Here is a 21,076-nt window from a genome sequence, read left to right as displayed (position 1 = left end):
AAGATAAGATAAGATAAGATAAGATAAGATAAGATAAGATAAGATAAAATGCTTTATTGTCCACCAAGGTGGACATTTTCCTTTGGCTCTCCAACCATAAAATGAAACACATGCATATAAGCAAAATATCAACAGTTTGTGCATAAAATAAAACACTTTGCATACCATAGGTAGATGTTATCATTTGGTTTGGTTGAAAATGGTTATTGCACTCAGAATAAATGACTTCTTATAGATGTTCTTCGTTGCCAGAGGGACCCTATAACGCCTTCCTGAGCTCAGATGTTCAAACTGACGAAAAAGAGGTTGGATGCTATCTGCTAAAATATTCCTTGCCATCTTCCTTGTTCTTTCTACAAACAGTTGAGACAGAGCTTTTTGTGGTTTCCCCACTATTTTACCTGCCATTGAAACAATTCTTAAACGTTGTTTTTTTAGTCTACAGCTCAGATGACCATACCAGGCAGGAAGGTGAAAAGTTAAAACACTCTCAACAGTTGTCTTGTACACAAGCTCTAAACAGTTTGCTGACTAACACCAACACCATTGTTTTCTTAAAAGATAGTCTCTATGTGTGCGTTTCTTAAATACAGTATATACTCAGTTTTCATCAAAGTTGAGCTGACTGTCCAGGAATGACCCTAGGTATTTAAAATTTACCACAGTTTCAACAAGTTGGTCATGGAGTGAGACTGGCTTCACTTTAAGGTTTAGTTTAGGGCATATACTCGGTAATTCATTATTTTGTCTTGGCTACATTAAATAGCTTACACTGTTGATACCATGTCTCCAGGGCCTTTATGTAAGATAAATAAGAAGCTTCACCTGTGGGATTGTTTTCCGTTAGTAGGCCAGCCAGAGCCATGTCATTGATATATTTAATTAAAATGCAGCTCTGGTCATTAATCACAAATTCATTTGTAAAAAGAGAGACTAACACAGGAGAGAGAACACAACCTTGAGGGCAACCAGTGCTCAACATGAGCACATCAGAAATGTTACCACCAAAGACCCTCTGTGGACGACATGATAGGAAATCCCTGATCCAGAGACCTGAGTTAACATTAAGATCAATGAGCCTCTTTAAAAGAATATGAGCTCTCATTAAGTTAAAAGCAGAACTAAAATCTACAAACAAAGAATTTTGTTTTGCAGATTTTGTTCTTACAAAACAACAAAATTACTTCCTAAAAAAATTCTTATTTTGTTGATGAGTGTATTTTATGCTGTAAGCTGTACTCCCGTTTCAAATTTTCCTTTATTGCAGTACTTTTGTCACATAACTTTAATTGTGCACTGAAATGGGTTGTAACTAGTAAATAACAAAGAGAAAAATGTGCTGCAATCATTTTGGGAAAACCATTAGCCAAACAAAGAATGTTCTTCACTGGACTTTGTCAGGTGATTTTTGTGGATCTTTCTGCCGTCTATCTTTCTTGAGTGGCTTGTGCATTTCAGAGTTTTTGTAGAAATCTGTGGACAGAGAAAAAATATATATAAATCTAGAAAACAATATCCAGAGTGTTGTAGTCAGGGCCTGAGGAAGATCACTTCTGAACTAGAGACAGGCTCATGGTCGTGTACATCAAATGTTTTTGCTTATGAGTTAACTTTGAATACAAGTCGAAGCAGCCAGAGGCAGAATGATGGTTTGAACCATGTTCCTCCATGTTTTAGAAGCTATGGTTCCTCCTGCTCTCATGTGGATGTTATTCTGAGTTTGAGCTTGTTGATGTTACTTATTAATTCTCCATCTCTCAGTCCAGCTAAAATGTGTCAGACAAACAAGTCCTTTTCATATGGAGAACTTTTTACAGCTAACAGTATGTGACCTTAAAACTATGCTCATTGACTTTCATTATACACATTCCCAGGCACAAAACTGTCCTGGAATTGCAAGAGACAAAGAAATAGCATTATGTTGTTTTTTTTCCTAATCATCCATTCATTCATTTTATTTACCTTCTTCTTCTTTCCAATTCATGGGGAGCTGGTGCCCATCTCTAGCAGTCACAGTGTGGGGGACACCCTGGACAAGTCTCCAGTCCATCACAGGGACACATAGAGACAAAAGAGACAAACAATTTACATTTTCATGTAGAATTTAAAATAATGTACATTACTAAAATACTAAATTATAGTAATTTATCCATTCATCCATTAGCTTCTGCTTGTTCCGAAGTCAGGTCACGGGGTAAATTAATTTACAGTGACCAGTTAATCCAACAATCATGTTTTTGCGTTGTGGGAGGAAACCAAAATACCTGTAATGAACCCACTGAAACTCAAAATAAAACTGACAGGCTTATGGTGCTTTGCATTTAGTTTGTCTGTATTTGTGAAACTGCCAGTGTGCACTTATATTTATGAAAAAAAAAATTTTTTAACAAAGATATAGCCTGTTTTAAAATGATTGATAAAAAAATGCTAAACTATACATCTAATCTGCAGCAGAGAGTAAACCCAAGGAGTTTGAACTTGTGGTTCATTTCTTTAATAAAACCACCAAAAAGAAATGCAAAGGTAAACTGTCACACTCCTTCTCAACTCATATCTCAACTCATATCTTGGCAAATGCATATTTACATGGTAATGTGTATTTACTTTGTATATTTACCATAAGCCTTGTGACAGCTTATGGTAAATACACCACACTGGAACAGTAACATAATAATTATGTTATTCATCAGACTCTGAACTTAAGTTATAACCCTAATGTTTCCATCTGGCAGATGAAGCCTCATTATGTCACGTTCATATTCAGAGTTTTAGTTATGATAAAATCTAGCTCAAAATATTGAAAGTTGCAGCCTTTGTAAAGGACTGTCTGTGAAGGTTTTGAATAGTTTTGACAGCCTTTGGGACTTAAGAGATAGATCTATTGACACTTCTTTTGCGTCAGCTACCCGTCAGAGTTTGACTCATGGCTGTACAGTTTTACACTTCCATCCTAGAGGTGGGGCTAATGCTTTAACTTGTCAAGAATTTATTTAAGGATAAATTAATTCAACTCCATGTTTCGGTCATGTCTGGAGAAGATTTTTGCAAATGTAGACTGTAAAAAGTAATTTGTGCACCATCTTCTTCTTGTTTCACTTTTCTGCTTGGGAAAAACTTGTCTTTATTGCCTGTTGTATTGTTGACCCTGTCCCAAAGTGAAGAGGGGATAATGGAAATACCCCCAGTTCATTTGTCTGTGCATGTTGTGAGCTGGAAAACTTCAGTAATGTGAGCTACTGACTTCCATTTTGGTGTGTGGCTACATCTAGGAGTAAGAAATGTTCCTTTTGAAAATTAGGTCACTATGTCAAAATACAAGATGGTTGCTGCTATATACGTATATATGTAAAAATTGTGAGCTGGATAAATTAAAAAATAAGCAATGTGCTGACTGTCATTTTGATGTGTGGCTGCATCTACGGGTAAAAATTGAGTTGCCACATCAAAATCCAAGATGGCCACCACCATATATGTAAACAGGTCACCTCTATCATTGATGAAACTATGATTTCTAGTCTTTATATTGCTTAAAAGTATAGCTTCCTCAAATAATTGGATGGCCAAAGGCCAAGGCCACCCTCTCTACTTACCAGGAACCGTCACTCTGTGCTGCATCAGAAAAGCCAAAAAAGGAAAAAAGAAAAAAAAAATCTTCCTCTTCTTTTATACAGTGTAACTCTTACCCACTTGAATATTTTGCACCAAAACTTTGTTTACTTTCATTCCTTGTTCAATTACAACCCAAAAACCACTAATTTCTAATGAAAACTAGAAAAATTCACTATCAAAATTCCTCAAAGACGCCATATTGCTTGTTGTCACCATTTTTTGAATGCCAGTTTTTATCATGTGTCCTTACCACTTCCCACAACCTGCATGATCACAAATAATCAGGCACATGCTTGACCAGGAAGGAACATGGCAGATCTTTGCAGACTGATCCAGATTACAAAAAATAAAGGATGTGAGTCATCATGTCTGATACAAACTGTATCACACAGGCATCATGGTCAGGTGGACAGTAGAGCACAGGCTGTGCATAAGTGCCTACTTACTTTGAAATAAAACCTTTAAAGTGGGACTTTGTTGCATAACGTTATCTTTCCAACTTACGCCATGTTCAAATGATCCAAAATGTAAATCAGAAAACAACTGAATTACTAAAAAAGTTTATGCTTTTTTTAGCTAAAAAAGCAGAAATTAGCAGAAAGAAGTTAATTAGGCTGAAAGTAGAATATATTACCATGACAATTTGAATTTATCCGAAAAATGCTGAAATTAGTTAAAAAACGCTTTTAAAAAAGGTAGCTGAAAAGGTAGAACAAGCATAAATTAGCAGAAAAAAGCAGAAAGAAGACATATTTGCCCAATTAGGCTGAAAGAAGCAGAAATGCGCACAAAGAAAATTATCAGGGGGGAAAAAAAAGCTGAAAGTAGCTAAAAAAGCAGAAAGAAGATTAATTAGTAGAAGGAAGAGGAGAGAGCACATTACTGAATTAGACTTAAAAAAAATAAATGAGTGTAAAAAAAAAATGTGGAATTTGCTGAAAAGGTTCAAAGTAGCATAAAATTGCTAAATATCAGCAGAAATAGCATAAAAAGCTGAAACTTGCAGAAATACGCTGAAAGGAGCTTATAAAATTAGCAGGTATAAGTTAGAAGAAGCACAAAATGTTGTAGTTAGCAGGAAAAAAAATCTGAAAGGAGCACAAAACACCTGAAATAACAGCTGAAATTAGCTGAAAGTATCGGAAAAAAAAGTTTAAATTTGCATTAACAAGCTGAAAGAAGCAGAAGCAGAACAAAATGTGCAAAAATGTGTGAAAGGAGCAGTAAAAGTTTGTAAATAGATCTAAAGATTTGAAGGATATAAAATGAGCTCAATTCACTTTCTATCAGAACAAATGGCAGAAAAGGCGAAATATTTCAAAAAGCTAAAGTTGCACCTATACCAAAAGTCAGCAGGATTGTCCTGAAACAGTTGAACATTTTGATTTATGATTTGTTGAAACAGCTTTAAAACTACAGGATGAGAAACACGTCAAAAAACATACAGAAAGAAAAATGGACAACAATAGTTTGAATGCTTCATAAACATTTACACAATATTTCTGATCAGTGTCACTGGTCTAATCCAGGATTAGTCAGATTTACAGTTAGAGACCAAGAAAGACTTGCATATGCTAATTCAAATATGATGCTAACTCTGAACTCAAGTGCTACATTTGAAAATGTGTCAGAAGATGACCGACCTCCTCCGATAACCTCAATGTTCTGACTATAAAGCTGGATTCTTTACAACCTGTCTGGCTGTTATCTTTCCAGCCGTGTCCTATTTTGTTGTTGCAATACTTCTCACCTTAGGGACACTAAAAATGATGGAAGTGCCTGTTGTTTTACCCTAACTAAGCTGTAAATATCCTGCACTTTTACATGCTTGAAATGCACTGGTTGAGCTTTGGCATGGTGCCTCTGGAGCAGTTTTCCTCAAGAATTCTGTTGGACATGATGCAGTCTGACAGGGAGTGTCTCTACAGCAGCACCCTTGCCCAGACCAATCATCGTGGAGCTGTAATAGTCTCCATCTGTAATCTCTTGACTAGCCATTCTTATATGGCAGAGATTGATTCTGCTTACAAAGGAATCTCTGCGGCTGTATAGTGAGTTTGGCCTCTAGCTCTCGGAGCTGCAGTGTGTGGTCAGTTGAGTCTGGTGAAACCCATTATTCTACTGTTCAGAGGCTACAGAGGAGAATGGTGTATCCCCTCAAGCACTGAGCCCAGCAACATCTTTACCCTTCTTTTTGCAATTTTGCACAATCTGGGTGAAGGAGTCATTATTATTTGTCTGCTGACTAATTAGCTCTTTGTTGTCGCTGGTATGACTATCAGCTGTCATAATGGCGAAAAGAAAATGATTTAGATTTGCCTCTTGCTTCAAGGATTCAAGGTTTTTTATTTGTCATACGCATCACATGCGGTACATGTGGTGGAACAAAATTGTGTACACAGAGTCCCAGTTACATCCAACAAAAGTATAAAATGTAAAAGAAAAACAGTAATAAGAGCTAAGACATGAACAAAGAAAATGTTAACTAGAAATCCACTAAGCACTAGTAGTACAAAAACAATACAAATACAATACAAAACAGCAGCACGAACATGAGTCTGTGTGAGAAGTGGAGTATGAAAGAATAGATCAGCGTCAGGGTAGAAGCTGTTCCTCAGTCTAGTGGTTCTACAATTAATGCTCCTTAACCTACTTCCTGAGGAGAGCAAAGCAAAAAGTTTGTGTGCTGGGTGAGTGGGGTCCTTCATGATGCAGGTGGCCCTATTCCTGCATCTGGAGGTGTAGATGTCTGTGATGGCGTGGCTCCTTAGAATTCAAAATGTTGTTAAGAGACAAAATCTGTATTTATCAAAGCAGCCTGGTGAGATCAGAAGGTTGTTACCTCTGTCTGCATTTCAAGCCTGTCACCTCCTTCTGTGGCCTCTCGTGGTCCTGCCGTGACTTGGCTCCGTTTGATTCCGTTGTGGTCAACAGAGAGCAGCTCATTAATCTTAGCTGCACTCTGTCCCACTTCTCTCCATAATCTTCCTTCTCCTAATTTCCCTTATCGGTCACACTGACTTTCTTTTGTTTGTGTTTGGAAGGCTTACTCTAGGCTGTTAGCCAAAGGGTGCTGACAGAGTGCAGAGCGGACTGCGGCAGCTTCTCTCCATCCGTCATGAAGCCAGGGGTGGTTTATCATGCCAGGTTTTGTTTTTTGTTTTTTTCTTCCAGCAACTGCTCATTCATTTGCAGGCAATAGATTGTGCTGAGAGTATTGATAGGGAAGCTAATGTTTTTAAGTGCAAGATTACACCACATTTAATAATGATGTTACTTACTGCTGCTGGCTCTGCAAACTGTCATTTGTCATGCACCCTTCCGCTGTTTGTTCAATCCTTGCATGGCATTTCCTTCCTCCTCGCTAATTTTATCCTGTTTCAGTCTAATCTCTTTATTGCAACTGAATCGTAGTGTTGCCTGGTAAACGTCAACAAGGCAGGCTCATCTATTTCATCAGCCCTCCAATGTCTTTGAAACTATCAGCTGCTGTCAGGAGTAGTCCCAAGGCAATCAGTGTTGTCCCATTAAACTCCCAGTGCTCAAATTAAAACATCAAAAACACGTTTCTGGTTTTGTGAAGGGAGTTTAGGAAAATTTATGTTCCCTATTTTCAAAACTATCCTTGTCAGGATAAACCCACGTGAGTCAACTGTACAGGCTGCGCGCAGCTGAGCGTTTCACCTTTTTAAGCTCCCGTCAAATTTCACTGCAATCTCTTCTGACTCATCAGATCTTGAGAACTTCAGAACCCAATCAGTGAGGAGTGCCGTCAACGTCCGCGAGGGTCAAGGAGTGGTTCTGCTCTGTGGAGCGCCTCCACATTCTGGAGGTAAGCTTTGCTAAATCAAACCTTTGTTTTCATCTTTTTGTTTCATAAAAGACAAACGCTGGATAGAAAATACTTCAGTTTGCTGTAATTGATAGCAAACGACTCCCTGACAAGATTTATATGTTGCATTTGCAGAACTCTAATTATTTATCTATTACTGATTCAACAAAATACGTGTCAACCTTTTACAGCTCAGAGTGTTACAGATAAATCTTATTACATCCTCTCGTTTGCTTAATTTGAGTTTTAGATAGGGAAACTGATACTCTCTTATCTTGTCGACTGTGAATATGAAGCTGCAGAAAGCAGGCACTTGTCTTACCTTCGCACAGAGACTGGGAACAAAAGGACAGGTATCAAGGCACTGTTGAAAGGTGACAGATCCTCTCCAAACCCAGCACTGCCAGCTAATTAACACCGTTCATTGATTATTTTATTCAGTAGAAAACTGTGTGGTTCTAAATGGATGGGGGTATGTTCTGGAATCGTAAAACACTTTGCAAACAACAAAAAACCTGCCCCCGTCCTAAACTCAAGGTTTGCACAAGTCTTAATTAACAAGGTTCAGCAAAGCTTGTTCGCACCGTAGCTGTTGCTGCACTGTTTCCAATCTGTATGCTAACGACCACAGAGCTGTTGGCTGTAGCCTGATATTTCAGCACCAAATACTCTAAAAACAAGCTTTAATTGTTCAAGTCAGGAGCTGAGACTGCTCTATAAATGAGAGGCTACAAATAGAAGATTAAGTTGCAGTCTGCATGGCCCCACCACTCTGCATATCTACAGAATGCGGAGGACATTCACAATGGCTGCTGCCTAGCTTGTCACCCTCTTGATACAATAGCTTGCACATTGGAGCAAGCAATTTCTTTCACAAGAGAACAGTTTGTCGGCGTGCATTGTACAGCTGGTCTTTGGGATAATTGGTCAAAGGAGTCTGTGTGAAATACAGTTTGACAGCTTCCCTCTCTGACACGGTTTTATACGAAGGGTGCTGTAACTGTAGTTCTTTGTGTTTCACCACATTCTCAAAAGTGACTGAGAGTAAAGCAGTGTGAACCTTCTATACCTTTATTCCTGCTTCACCTTGTTGCTTCTTTACCAACTCGTACTCTTCCTTTTCTGCCTTTTTTTCCACCACTTTCCTTCCTTGAATTTCAAAGCTCTGATGTGCCTTATAACCTTCCACTCCACTGAACTATATCAGACACAGACAGTATAAAATTTTTTTTTTATTATACCAAATGGGTCTAGAATTCAGCATAAGCTTTCTTCACTGCAACCCCTGGTAATCAGACCACGCAGGTATGGAAAATGAAATGCAACACAAGTAATTGTTATTGTATTGCTTCTGTATGCCAGCCTTTTTTGTTGTTTTGCTTTATTTAAAAGTCCATTTTAAACACATTTGTTTTGCATAAAAGGACTTGTATTGCATTTAACTCAGCACTTGATACAGAATTGCTTTTCAAAGTGCTATCACCGTCTATTACAACCACATAGTTCAGTGCGGGGGTATGCTGACTCAGAGTGACGTGGTTCCTGCTGCCTAATCGGAAGGAGCTTTGTATCTGCATCGCTACACTCAGACTGGACCATTCAGCTCCATCTGGAGCCAAGTGCACCCCCCCCCCCCCCCCCCGCTCAAGTGGTGCTAGACATGATTGACAGCCATTGCATATACCTTTTGACTCAGACCCTCCCTCCCCATTCCACCTTCTCCAAAAAATATAAAATAAAAAGATTACACGGAGCATCTCTTTTTCTTCTAGAAGTATTTGCAGCATGCAGTTCTTGAAGACGACATTATAATTCAGCTTGACAGGTCTTCCTTTTCTTATAGACCTGTCGTTTGTGAGAAGAAATGACAATGTAAATTTGTGTCTGAACTTGGATCCCTCAATCCGTTTGTTTGTTATGACGCCGTCAAACTAAGTCGCTCAGGGACCCGAGGAATGGAGGCCAGGTGTCAAGGGAGCACCACTGGAGCACTGTAATCCAGTTTGTTTCGCTCCCTTTCCCCTGGCCTCCTATTATTCTGCACTGATAGCCGTTACTTTCTTGCTATCTTCGCCTAAGAAAACCTGGACGAAGAGATAAAACATAACTTACATGGAGTGGGGTTCTTTTGATTCAGCCACCCCATCCATGGACTCAAGGCCCATCTAAAATGGATCACCGCAGTGGTAACTCAACTGTTTTCCTTTTCGTTCTAGAGTTGACATTTGCATGGATGTTCAATGAATATCCATACTCCGTCCAGCAAGACAGTCGAAGGTTTATCTCTCAGGAGACTGGGAGTCTGTACATTGCCAAAGTGGAGCCATCGGATGTGGGAAACTATACATGCATGGTTAACAACACGGTCACAAAGGAGAAAGTTCTCAGCTCTCCAACACCACTGGTCCTCAGGAGTGACGGTAAAAAAAAACAAATACTCCTCATGTTGACTTTTATTTGACTTTATTTTTAAGTGTACTATATATTCATTTTTTTCCCCATTGATAGACCTTTTCTGCCCATCACTATTGCATCTTTATACAATGAAATCAAATAAGACATGAGAGCAGCATGCCATCATTATGTGTTTTAACTTAAATGATACAGAAAGTAAAATAAGAAAAGTGTTGTTTTAAAGTAACAATAACTACCCTATCATATTCAGTGCTGATAATTGTATTTGCATTTGCCACCTTCAAATATTAAATACAAACTAGGTAAGAATAATTGGTTTTATTCTGGCCAAATGGAAAGAGCATTAGCTTACAGTGATAAACCTGCTGCTTCAGCACAAGCAGAATTTATACTGTAGGCTTATATGATTACACTGCTGGTCTTTGTTCATGTTGAGTTTTATGTCAAATTGGGACTCTTTTGAATACATTGTTATTCCCTTCTAAAATAGGATCTCAATGTATTTAAAAATGTTCTTTTTATCTTTTATATGCTTAAAGCACATTTGCTGTACCCCCAGATCTACAAGTGCATGTTCTGAAGCGCAACTGAGCTGGGACTTTTACTTAAATAAAAAAAATTCCAGTTCAGCAATGTTAAAAATACCTTGTTATGAAAAATACTATAAAAAATGTTGTTTTGACCCTTGTTGATATATTAAGCATGACAGAGGTAAATCGGTCGTAGGAATGATTCAGGGTGTAGCAGCATGTTGTAGTCATAGCTGCAACAAAAAGAGCTGCTTTGAAACTACAGTCACTCATAAATCCTGGGAGTTTGATCCAAAATAACAGAAGATGAAGGAAACAAAACTGAGCTGGAATGGACTCAAATGCATATTTAACTTTACTGAATTAAAATCAACAGACACCATAAAACATCTAAATTATGACTCCAGCTACACACAGCTCTTTGTTAGAAATCATAATTTGTAAATGTATTTTTTAATAACTTTGTTATATTATTAATGTTTGTTAAATTTTTTGCGTGAAAGTCCACCACCCCCCTCCCCCCACATACATACACAAAGTAGTGACTTACATTAGCAGTGTCAAGTGAAAACACAAGTTTAAAATTAAAAATCCTCACTGCGGCTGGTGTTTGCATTCTTTTACCATGTTTAGTAATGATATATGACAGTTTGTAGGCAATGCAGGCATTGACGACCTAGAAAATGAGAAATCGATGCTTGATTCTTAATGGATTTCACACACTTACACCAACTGAACAAATCTATTGGTTTGATTGGTGTCCCACTCTCCGCATTAAAATTTAACGAGTAATTCCCATCCAATTATTGCAGATTAACACTAACTTTGCATTAATGCTGCAGTAATACACGACCACATATTTCAGGGTCTGTGATGCTTTTAATCTAAAAGCATGCACCGGACACCAAAGCAGCTTTTGCTCCCAGGCACTGGGAATGTAATTGTAATGGTAAAGGGCATGCTGTACTATTTGCCATAAAGTCCATGACCCATCTCAGTGACGTGAATATAAATAAAGTCATAAATGAAGTTACATTCATAAATTTTTAGGAGCGATAGATCTCCACTAGTTTAATCTATTCCTTGATGTGTTCTCTGAATCTTTTATAACCTACCTCTCATTTCTCTCCTTCTTTATAAGCCCTTTAGTGGTCACTTTTGCTCTGTGCTCATTAAGACTTTTGTGTTATCTGTCTGAGCGTATTATTGCCTCGGATCTAACCCGAGTGGGATGTCTGCTGTTTATCACTCACACAAAAAGCTTGATGTCTATTGTCACCCTTCTCTAGGAGTAATGGGTGAATATGAGCCAAAGATAGAAGTTCATTTTCCTGATGCCGTCCCAGCTGCAAAAGAATCAGTGGTGAAACTGGAATGTTTCGCTCTGGGAAAGTAAGTAAACCTTAGGGTCTATGACATGACTTGGGGCAGCTGTGGCTGAGTGGTTAGAGCAGTTGTCCTCCAATGGGAGAGTTGGGGGTTCAATTACACCAGCAGTCACATGTTGAAGTGCCCCTGCGTAAAACACTGAACCCCCCAGTGCCTCTGATGTGTGTCCCATCGGTGTATGAAGGTGATAAAGAACTGATTAGTCTACAGATTCAGATTATCTTTGTAGAGAGATGTGGTAGAATGATGTATGAATGTGTGTGTGGAGGTTTGATTGTGTTGTATAGTGCGTTGAGTATCTTGATTAGATAGCAAGGCGTTACATACCGGTAAATGGTAAAAGGACTGTACTTATATTATATAGTACCTTTGTACTTTAGCAAGATACTCAAAGCTCTTTACATGTACCCATTCATACAGCACTCTACTATATCTGTACAAAGACGAATCATTGCTTTTAGATCACATTCTTACACTGATGGGACACACATCTGAGGCAATGAGGGGTTTAGTGTCTTAACCAGGGACACTTCAGCATGTGACTGCTGGTGGAATCGAACCCCCAACTCTCCCATTGGAGGACGACTCCTGTAACCTCTCATCCACAGCTGCCCCACTTATTCAGTCCATTGAGCTATAGGTTAATTCATGTATTGATGAGAGATATTTAGGCTGCTTTAACTGCATGTAAGCACAACATAAATCATTCTCAATGCATGTGAAATGTGAGCGATCCCAGTTTGATTCGTAGGAAACAATATCTCACGAGTCCCAACTATCTTCCTGCTGCATTTAATTACACTTTGATCACAGGGGCTGACAGATGAAATCCCTTTGTTCCTTTTCTTGTAGCCCTGTCCCAGAAATAAGCTGGAGGAGAACCAGCGGGGTCCCGTTCCCCAGCAAAGTCAAAATGAAGAATTCCAACGCTGTCCTTGAAATTCCCAATTTTCAACAAGAAGATGCAGGGACATATGAGTGCGTAGCAGAGAATCGGCGGGGCAAGAATGTGGCACGGGGTCGTATTTCTTTCCATGGTAAGTGAGAAATTTTAAATTAAGGGACAATGACAGCAGAACTGCACAGACTGCTACAGGTACCAGGTGACCAGAAATGTAAATTCCTTTTCCTCATCTTTGTGTGGGGATAATGTTTTTAAGGCAAGTTTAACAAAGAGCTTTGAAACTTAAAACGTAAATTTGTTAAACTTGGGACTGAATTGTAATAAATAAAAGCAAATTATTAGCTGAATGTGGATAGAACTGATTAATAATTGCCCCAAACTGGACAATATTAATAATAATTTATATTTTATACCTCATCCAATTTATCAGAATTGTACTCTGAGATTACTTTTATTCTGATTTGGTGCATTATAATTAAACAAAATTGAAACAGAACTTGTTTGTATCAATTTTATAGTTTTTCTATAGATTTAAGATTATGTCGGTTGATTTTAGGGAGAATCTGTATAAATCTGTATTTCTCATTCTTCTGGTAACCTATGTGTTTATTTATTTATGACACTTTTAATTTTAATATGGTTTTGTTCTAAGCCAAACCTCAGTGGCTCCAGACGATGGCAGACAATGCTCTGTCCATAGAGGAACATCTTTTCTGGGAGTGTAAGGCCAATGGGAAACCCAAACCATCCTACAGCTGGCTGAAGAATGGGGAGCAACTCATGGCAGAGGTATGAGGGTTTGTCTGATTGTCTTGTGAATAGTCTAAAAAGAAAATAAAAACAGTGCTGGCAGCCAAAGCGAAACTTTAGCTGGAAGTACTCACTCTCTCTAGTTTGATGTAGTTTAATGTAACTATTACTTCATTATTTAGAATAAAAACAGATTTTGTTTTCTGAACTAGAAGGTACTGGTAGATGTGATTTTGAGTTTTGACATGATCTTAGCTTGCTGCTTGCTTAACTACATTTTATGTAGTTAAGGGGCAGTGGTGGTGCAGAGGTTAGAGAAGGTGGGCCTATGAGCGGAAGGTTGCCGGCTCAACTCCCGATACCAACAACGTCAAAATATGGGTGGGAAAGGTGAAACGCCCACACCTGCCTCCACCCTCCTTTGCCCCACTCTGCCCCTAACCCCCAGCATCTTCTCCCCCAGGTGCCATAGATGGCAGCTCTCTCCTCCACACAGAGGGCTGTGGTAGCTCGGTGGTCTGTGGTTGTGTCAGGAAGGACATCTGGTGTAAAAATAAAAAATAAAAATAAAAAAACAAGTCTTGGAGTGAGTTAATTTGCTGTGGCAACCCCTGAGGGAGGGAGCAACTGAAAGACAAATAAATTAGTTTTTATGTATTTAACAATATGTTTAGTTTCCTGCATAAGTTTTTCAGTCTTCATGGTTGTGCAGAAATGTTGGTCCCCAGCTCTCTTAATATCCCAGTACAGCACTTTAATCCAGTTGAGGTCTGGACTTTGACTGATGTAGATCTCTCACTGTGTTTGAGGTTGTTTTGTTTCTTGGATCGGTTCCAGCCTAGCTTCACCTGTCAGGCAAGAGGTCACATTTTACTCCAAAATACTTTGGTCCACAAAAGAGTTCTTCATCAAATCAATGACTGCAAGGTGTCCAGGTCCTAAGGCTGCACTAAGCTGGACATTTCTTATGAGATGTTTTTGCTGCATGCTGTCTAATTTTTGCAAAGACATTTCTGTGTGTTATGGCAGAAAACATAGTTTTGTCTCATCTGTCCAAAAAGCATTGTTCCAAAAGTCTGGTGGTTCATTCAAATGCAGCTTTGCAAACGAAGTTGTGTCGCCATGTTTATTTTTAGAGAAAATGGATTTCTCCTGGCAACCCGTTAAACTGACAGAAACTTTTAAGGTGCTTAAAGAGGACAAAAAGGCAAAGCTGTGCTCTGGAACCTATTCATTTGTATTGCATGTCCTGTACAAAATCAGTTTTATACTGTGCTGAGCAGAGCAGCTCTTCAGTCCCAAGCTCAGTGTGCACGGCAGAGCTTCAGTTTGTTTGTGCATTGTGACAAACACTAGTGCAGCCAATAAACACATCAAATCACCGGGTTGAAAAAAAAGTAACAAGTCACTGTGAAAATGGAGCTCTTTCACCAGCCTGAATTCTCCCCGAGTTGTCTTTCTAGATCTCAAGTGTGTCACACGCACACATGCACACACACACACTTTCACTACTTCTTCAACTCTTCTCTCAAGAAGAAACAATGCAAGAACTCCTCAGCACTTTGCTGTAGAACACTGGGCTCACCTTCCTTCACTTTTAGTTTTTAAAACCCTGTTAAATTTGCTGTGCTAACTGAGACCTGCAGAGTTGGTGAAGGAGTTATTTTGTTTTTCCTGAGTGTCACAGGTCTGACAGACTGAATTTACTGGGACAGAAACTTCTGGGATGACTGTCAAATTATTTCATGTTTTCCACTTGTGAATATTTTATATTGCTGTAATATAATGGACCTTAAATTGTTTGTATGGTAAATGGCCTTGTAACAAATCCAAGTTTAATATGCTGCAACCATTGCTTTACTAAGGCCGTTGGTGCTGTCTTTCCATCTTGACATTGTGTTGGCACACTTACTGTACGTGTTCTCTTTTTACAGAGGTGCTCACAGTTTCTAATGACTGGTTAATCGGGTGTATTTGAGTAAAGAACTGGCTGCTACTTCCCATCTTAGATCCCGAGGAAGCAGAAAATATGATGTTAGTTATTCACACACAACTTTTCCATTTTGGCTTTGTTTTTCATACACAATGACATGGTGGAATCTGTTTAAAGTAGTGTACAGATCGTTATATAATGTTTTGATATGTAAAACCCTAAAATTGAAAAAGTGTGGATTTTTGTTTTCTCATCACTGTACATCTCAGGGCACTGCACAAAATAAAAATAAAAAAATACATTCTGTACATTATTTGAATAAAAATAAAAAGTTGTTCCTTTCCACTGTCACCAACGTGTAGCTCAGGATGAGGGATTGTAAAGAAGTGAAGATTTAAGACTATCTACTGATTCCTTAGAGCTCCGATTCCCAAACTTTTAATTTAAAAAAAATATTTTTTTATTGATCTGCAAAACAACAGAGGCTTGTGACCACAAATTATATCAGCTTCATTTAAAAAAACTTGTAAATATTAGTATTAAATAAAGGCCAAGTAACAACACAAATAGTTGTAACAATTATGATATTATTTCTTTATTGACTTTTTTAATATCATATTTATTTTTTGTAACTACAGTTGGTGAAAATAAGCCATTTTGAATCATTCTTTTCATATAGTTTGATAGCTAAAGATTATTTATTACCCTCATTAGGTCTTTTGAGACCCACATGGGGTTCAGAAAACTAATTTAAGAATTGCTGCCTTTGATAGACAACTTTTACTAATTGGTGTTTCATAATAAACTGTATAGGAATGTGTTGTAGTCAGGGCCAGCCCAAGCACTAAGCACAATTTGGTTTGGGGCCCTCTATTTGTTCTGATAATGTGGATTACTGCAATCAACAGTCAGATGATCAGATCATTTACCACCTAACATAAACTCACTGCAACTTTGACAGCCCTGTTTGGGGCCCCCAAAATTGTATTTTTTTGTATGTATGTACAGAGAATGATTTACATGATCACCCCCCTCCCACACACACACACACACACACACTTACATACATCTTTATATGAAATTGTGTGTAGGAGAATTAAAAAGGACAGGATTTAGTGTTCTCCAGGATATTAACTGGATTAGAGCGGCAAGGTATAAATGAAGTATTCCTGTTAAAGAACACGGAGACAGATATCCATCTTGGGGTGATTTATTTCCTGTGTTTCTGAAATAACAATACAAAAAAAAAAAACCCTATTAATTGACTTATTACTATAGGCAAGACAAACAGTGATAACTAAGGGGGCAAAGGATTATATTTAATAATAAAGCAATATAAAAATGGTTTTAAGCTCAAGCGTCCAACAAGCAACATAAAGCAATTTAAAGTACATTATACGTGTTATATAAAGTAAACAAGCATCTCACATGACACACTCGGAGAGCATTACTTGGCTTATTAGCTTTAACAGCACACTACATGCAACTTAACTTCTGCATGACTAAAATATACATTAACATGATGTTAACATCCAGACTAAACGATATAACATCAATAGGTTCACCTTCTGTCATCCACACACAGCAGGAAACAGGAAACCATCAACAGATGCTCAACAAACAAACCTCCATCCATGTTGGGAGAGAAAAAGACTTTACTGCACGCACAGCACTGCACTTTACACAGATCAGTGTGTCAGAACAACCACGGTGCATTCAATAACGTAGGAATCATGGTTTTCATCAAGAAAACAAGCTACAGTCAAACAGAACTTAGCTCAGCAAGCAAACTAACCACATATAAACAATGTGGGCTTTCTAACAAGATTCATATAAAAATCATTACTAAAAACAACAACAACAACAAAAATCAATTCCACTAAGGGGGCCGCCCAGTGGCCCCGGGGCCATAAGCAGCCGCTTATGCTGCTTATGCCTCAGGCCGGCCTTGGTTGTAGAACAAGAAGAACTTGAATGGACTGCAGTTGGATTTGCAACTGGATCAGAATTAGATTTATGATTTTGACTTTTTTTCATTTGTACAGTGCACTGAACATTAATGTAAGAATAAAAAATAAAATAAAAAATGTTTAGTTTGCGGCAGCACGGTGGCACAACTGGTAGAGCTGCTGCCTCTCAGCGAGCAGGTCCTTGGTTCAAACCCCGGTCCAGGGGCCTTTCTGGGTGGAGTTTGCATGTTCTCTCCGTGCATGCGTGGGTTTTCTCCGGGTACTCCGGTTTCCTCCCACAGACCAAAAACATGCATGTTAGGCTGATTAGTAACTCTAAATTGTCCCTAGGTGTGAGTGAGAGAGTGAATAGTTGTTTGTCTCTATGTGGCTCTGTGATGGACTTGCGACCCGTCCAGGGTGTACCCTGCCCCTCGCACAGCAATTGCTGGACATGGCACCAGCGACCCCCGTGACCCAAAATGGAATAAGCGGGTAAAGATAATGGATGGATGGATGGATGGATGCTTAGTTTGCTTTATTGGGTAAACACAACATATTTAGACTGAGTTTAACTAAATGTAGTAGGATAGTATCTGTACATAGCATACAATTAGGGAAGCATTGTTGTGTTCCCCTGCAGTGCTGATTATCCCTTTATTTTAGTTTATTTAATCAAAATTACCATCTTAGCTGTTGGTATAGTTTTTATGACAGAATGATGACAAAAACTAGAAATTACATTGTATCAGGAACTCAGTGTTTTGCCATTATTACTTAATTTCTGTGTCTAAGATGGAAGTGTACAGTTTCCAGCACTGCCTCCTGAGCTGAATATACATGCAGTGACACTATACGCTCTTGTTTTGTCCTTCCTTTCCTGTCCTCCCTTCATGGTGCACAAATAATAATAATTGCTGCTGTGCCTTTGGACATAATAGGCTGGCCTTGCAATGGATAAGTAGAATTGTTTCTCTTTACTCTGCAGGAGCGTGTACAAATCGAAAATGGAGCCCTTTCTATAACGGCGTTGAACTTGTCAGATTCTGGGATGTATCAGTGTGTGGCGGAAAACAAACATGGCACTGTTTATTCCAGCGCCCAGCTAATGGTGTTAGGTAAGATTGTCTCCCTCCTTCTGCTTTTATGCAGCTTATCTGTGTGAGCGTTTGATCATCTGCTAAGATAAAAAGCCGCCCGCTCTAATGTTCCTCAGAAATCAGCCTGCACATTCATTTGATGTCAACGTGGGCTCTGCCAGCAAGAATATGAATCTGATAGAGTGTCTCATTTTACTTTTAGTCATTTCATCTATCGATTTGGAAACTACAAACACGTTGCCTTGTGGCATTGTTCATGCTTTCTCATGTACACCCGGTATTGATTTATTTGCAAAGCTTTGATGACTGGCTCCATGAGAAATACAATTCTCTCTTGGTACATGTGATGACACTTGAGGGGTCTAATGATGGCTAGCTTAAATGTGATGATGAATGTGGATGCTGGCTGCTGACTGGCGATATGATGAGGCTGGATGTTCTGTGTGTATGTGTGTGTGTTTGCATGAAGCTGAAGGACAGGGTGACCACTGTGCTGTAGCCTTTAACCCTTTAGACCTTTATGCTTAGATTTCAAGCTTCTTCATATGAAAAGTCTATTTTTTTACCAACATTTTTTGTTGTCTCACATTTTTCTTTCTTGTACACAAAGCTTCACCTCCCAGTTTTTCCAGAAGTCCATTAAAGACCTTGGTAAAAGCTCTCTCAGGCAGCGAAGTCACTCTTGAATGCAAGCCTCAGGCCTCACCCCCAGCAATTAACCTGTGGAAGAAAGGGAATGAGATCCTGCAAAAAACTGAAAGGTAGGATAAGAATCTAAGCGCACATTCCCACAAACTTGTATTCACATTCAGTGCAAGCAGACGGTTTTCAGTGGTGTATTTGGCATTTGTGTGTATGCATAAAAGGAAAGACTAATGAGGAAAAAGAGGTTAGGGCACGTATCAGGAAAATTGCACAAACTGTATTTAATGTAGCATGAGCCTTCATATGGAAATTATTTGGTGTGAGATATGAAGATGCCAGGTGGTTGGATCCACACTGCATGTGTTAAATGCTTTAAAAAAACGGTTGGGAAATTAAATCACTGACAAAAGTAACGTTGATCCACTTGTAGTCACCGGGAAGTAATTAAAAAAGTAAAACTAAAGCTTTTGCACATGTAATTATCTGCTTTATGAGGTTTAAAATGAGACACAAGAGTGTGATTGATGAAACCTGGAAGGCTGCAGAAATGAAAGCCTGGAGAGCCGAAACGTCTCACAGGACTGAAACCTCTCCACACTGACATGATTCAGCCAATGAGCAGCATCAAGCAGCACTTTCACCCCAGAAAGTGGTGCTTAATTTATTTTGTTGCTCGTTGCCATCTGATTTCCCGTTGCGTGTGGGTTCACAGAAAAAGAAAGGACAAATTAAAGGTGGAGGACTTCAAAAACAAATCAGATACTCATTAGATTGGTCCGTCAACAGACATTCAGATTCTTCAGAGGAGAAAAGCTTACACAGTGACTAAACCTTGCTGCAGGACTGCACATGCTGACTGAATAAAAACAAGCCCAGCGCCGGCATCCCAGCGCACAGAAAAAAATGCTTTTGAATCACTCCCATGCTGCTCATTGTAAGGAGTTCTGAGAAAGAACAATGCGAGCAAAGCATCATGTCCAAACAGCATTGAGGCTCCAGATGGGAAGCTGCTTCTATAGCTGCAGATAATTGGTTGAATTTCCCAACTGACTGACATTTAACATAGTATGAGTGAAGCATTTGAAAATGCAGAAAGAAAGTGTTCAGATATACAGCATTGTTACAAATTGATGCAGTGTGAAAAGTATTTAATTAGCAGTGAAACACATGTAGACTTTGTGGGTTTTAAAATATAACTTATTTGAGTTTGACAAGCTTTTGGCTAGCTAAGATTGTCTAATGAATGTTACTGGTACCCTGTCCAGGGTAACTGTCCAGATGACCTGATTGAAAATTGTTGGATTGTATACCTGGATTATTGAGCATGGACTTTGTTGGTTAATACTGGTACATTCTTTTGGCAGAAAATGCTTGAATGGTGCCGTTATGTATTTTTCCAGCTGCTGAAACTCCTTTATACAATTTAATGTTAGACAGTAAAGTTAAAAATGGTAAAACCTCTGCAAATATTTAATTTAACTACAGTAGTCCCTTGCTACTTCATGGTTAATTTTTCGCAGACTCTATCACATTTTTTCAAAATACGATTGGACATGACACAAAATTGGCTGATTGATGGATGATCAGCAAGGAATTTTTATTTAAAATAAATTATTTTAAATTATTTAGCACCTGCTGCACAGCTGCACAAACGTCCTTCTGCAGCTTCTCCTCCCTCCTCCTTCCTCCTCTGTGATCGCCATTCTGCTGCTGAGAAGTGGGCGTGGCCGAGGGTGCAGGGTGCAGAGTGCAGCGGAGGCAGAGAGCTGAAATCATGACATGGTCTGCTCTTTTAGAGAGTTTAGAGTTTAAAACATTGTTTAGAATATTGCAAAAGTGTGGGAAGGGTTTAAAACACCTTATATGTTGTGATATACACACATATATATATATATATATATATATATATATATATGTGTGTGTGTGTGTGTGTTTATGCATGTATACGAAAATAAACTTCTACTTACTATTTATACTACTATCCCTACTTCGCGTTTTTTCACTTATCGTGGGGCTTCAG

General features: G+C 38.7%; 1 protein-coding gene across 1 annotated transcript in view; it reads left to right on the top strand.

Moving 5' to 3' along the window:
* cntn3b (contactin 3b) overlaps positions 1 to 21,076 on the top strand; it is a 137,941-nt gene that overhangs the window by 27,017 nt on the left and 89,848 nt on the right. Inside the window, exons 4-10 of the mRNA XM_037679144.1 lie at positions 7,343 to 7,441; positions 9,658 to 9,861; positions 11,676 to 11,778; positions 12,628 to 12,812; positions 13,332 to 13,468; positions 18,300 to 18,429; positions 19,022 to 19,172. Coding sequence (XP_037535072.1) covers positions 7,343 to 7,441; positions 9,658 to 9,861; positions 11,676 to 11,778; positions 12,628 to 12,812; positions 13,332 to 13,468; positions 18,300 to 18,429; positions 19,022 to 19,172 — 1,009 coding nt within the window. The remainder of the gene's footprint in view (positions 1 to 7,342; positions 7,442 to 9,657; positions 9,862 to 11,675; positions 11,779 to 12,627; positions 12,813 to 13,331; positions 13,469 to 18,299; positions 18,430 to 19,021; positions 19,173 to 21,076) is intronic.

Source organism: Nematolebias whitei, chromosome 7, assembly GCF_014905685.2.
Source record: "Nematolebias whitei isolate Nwh7 chromosome 7, NemWhi1, whole genome shotgun sequence".
Classification (NCBI taxonomy): Eukaryota; Metazoa; Chordata; class Actinopteri; order Cyprinodontiformes; family Rivulidae; genus Nematolebias; species Nematolebias whitei.
This window is presented reverse-complemented; position numbering and strand designations above follow the sequence as displayed.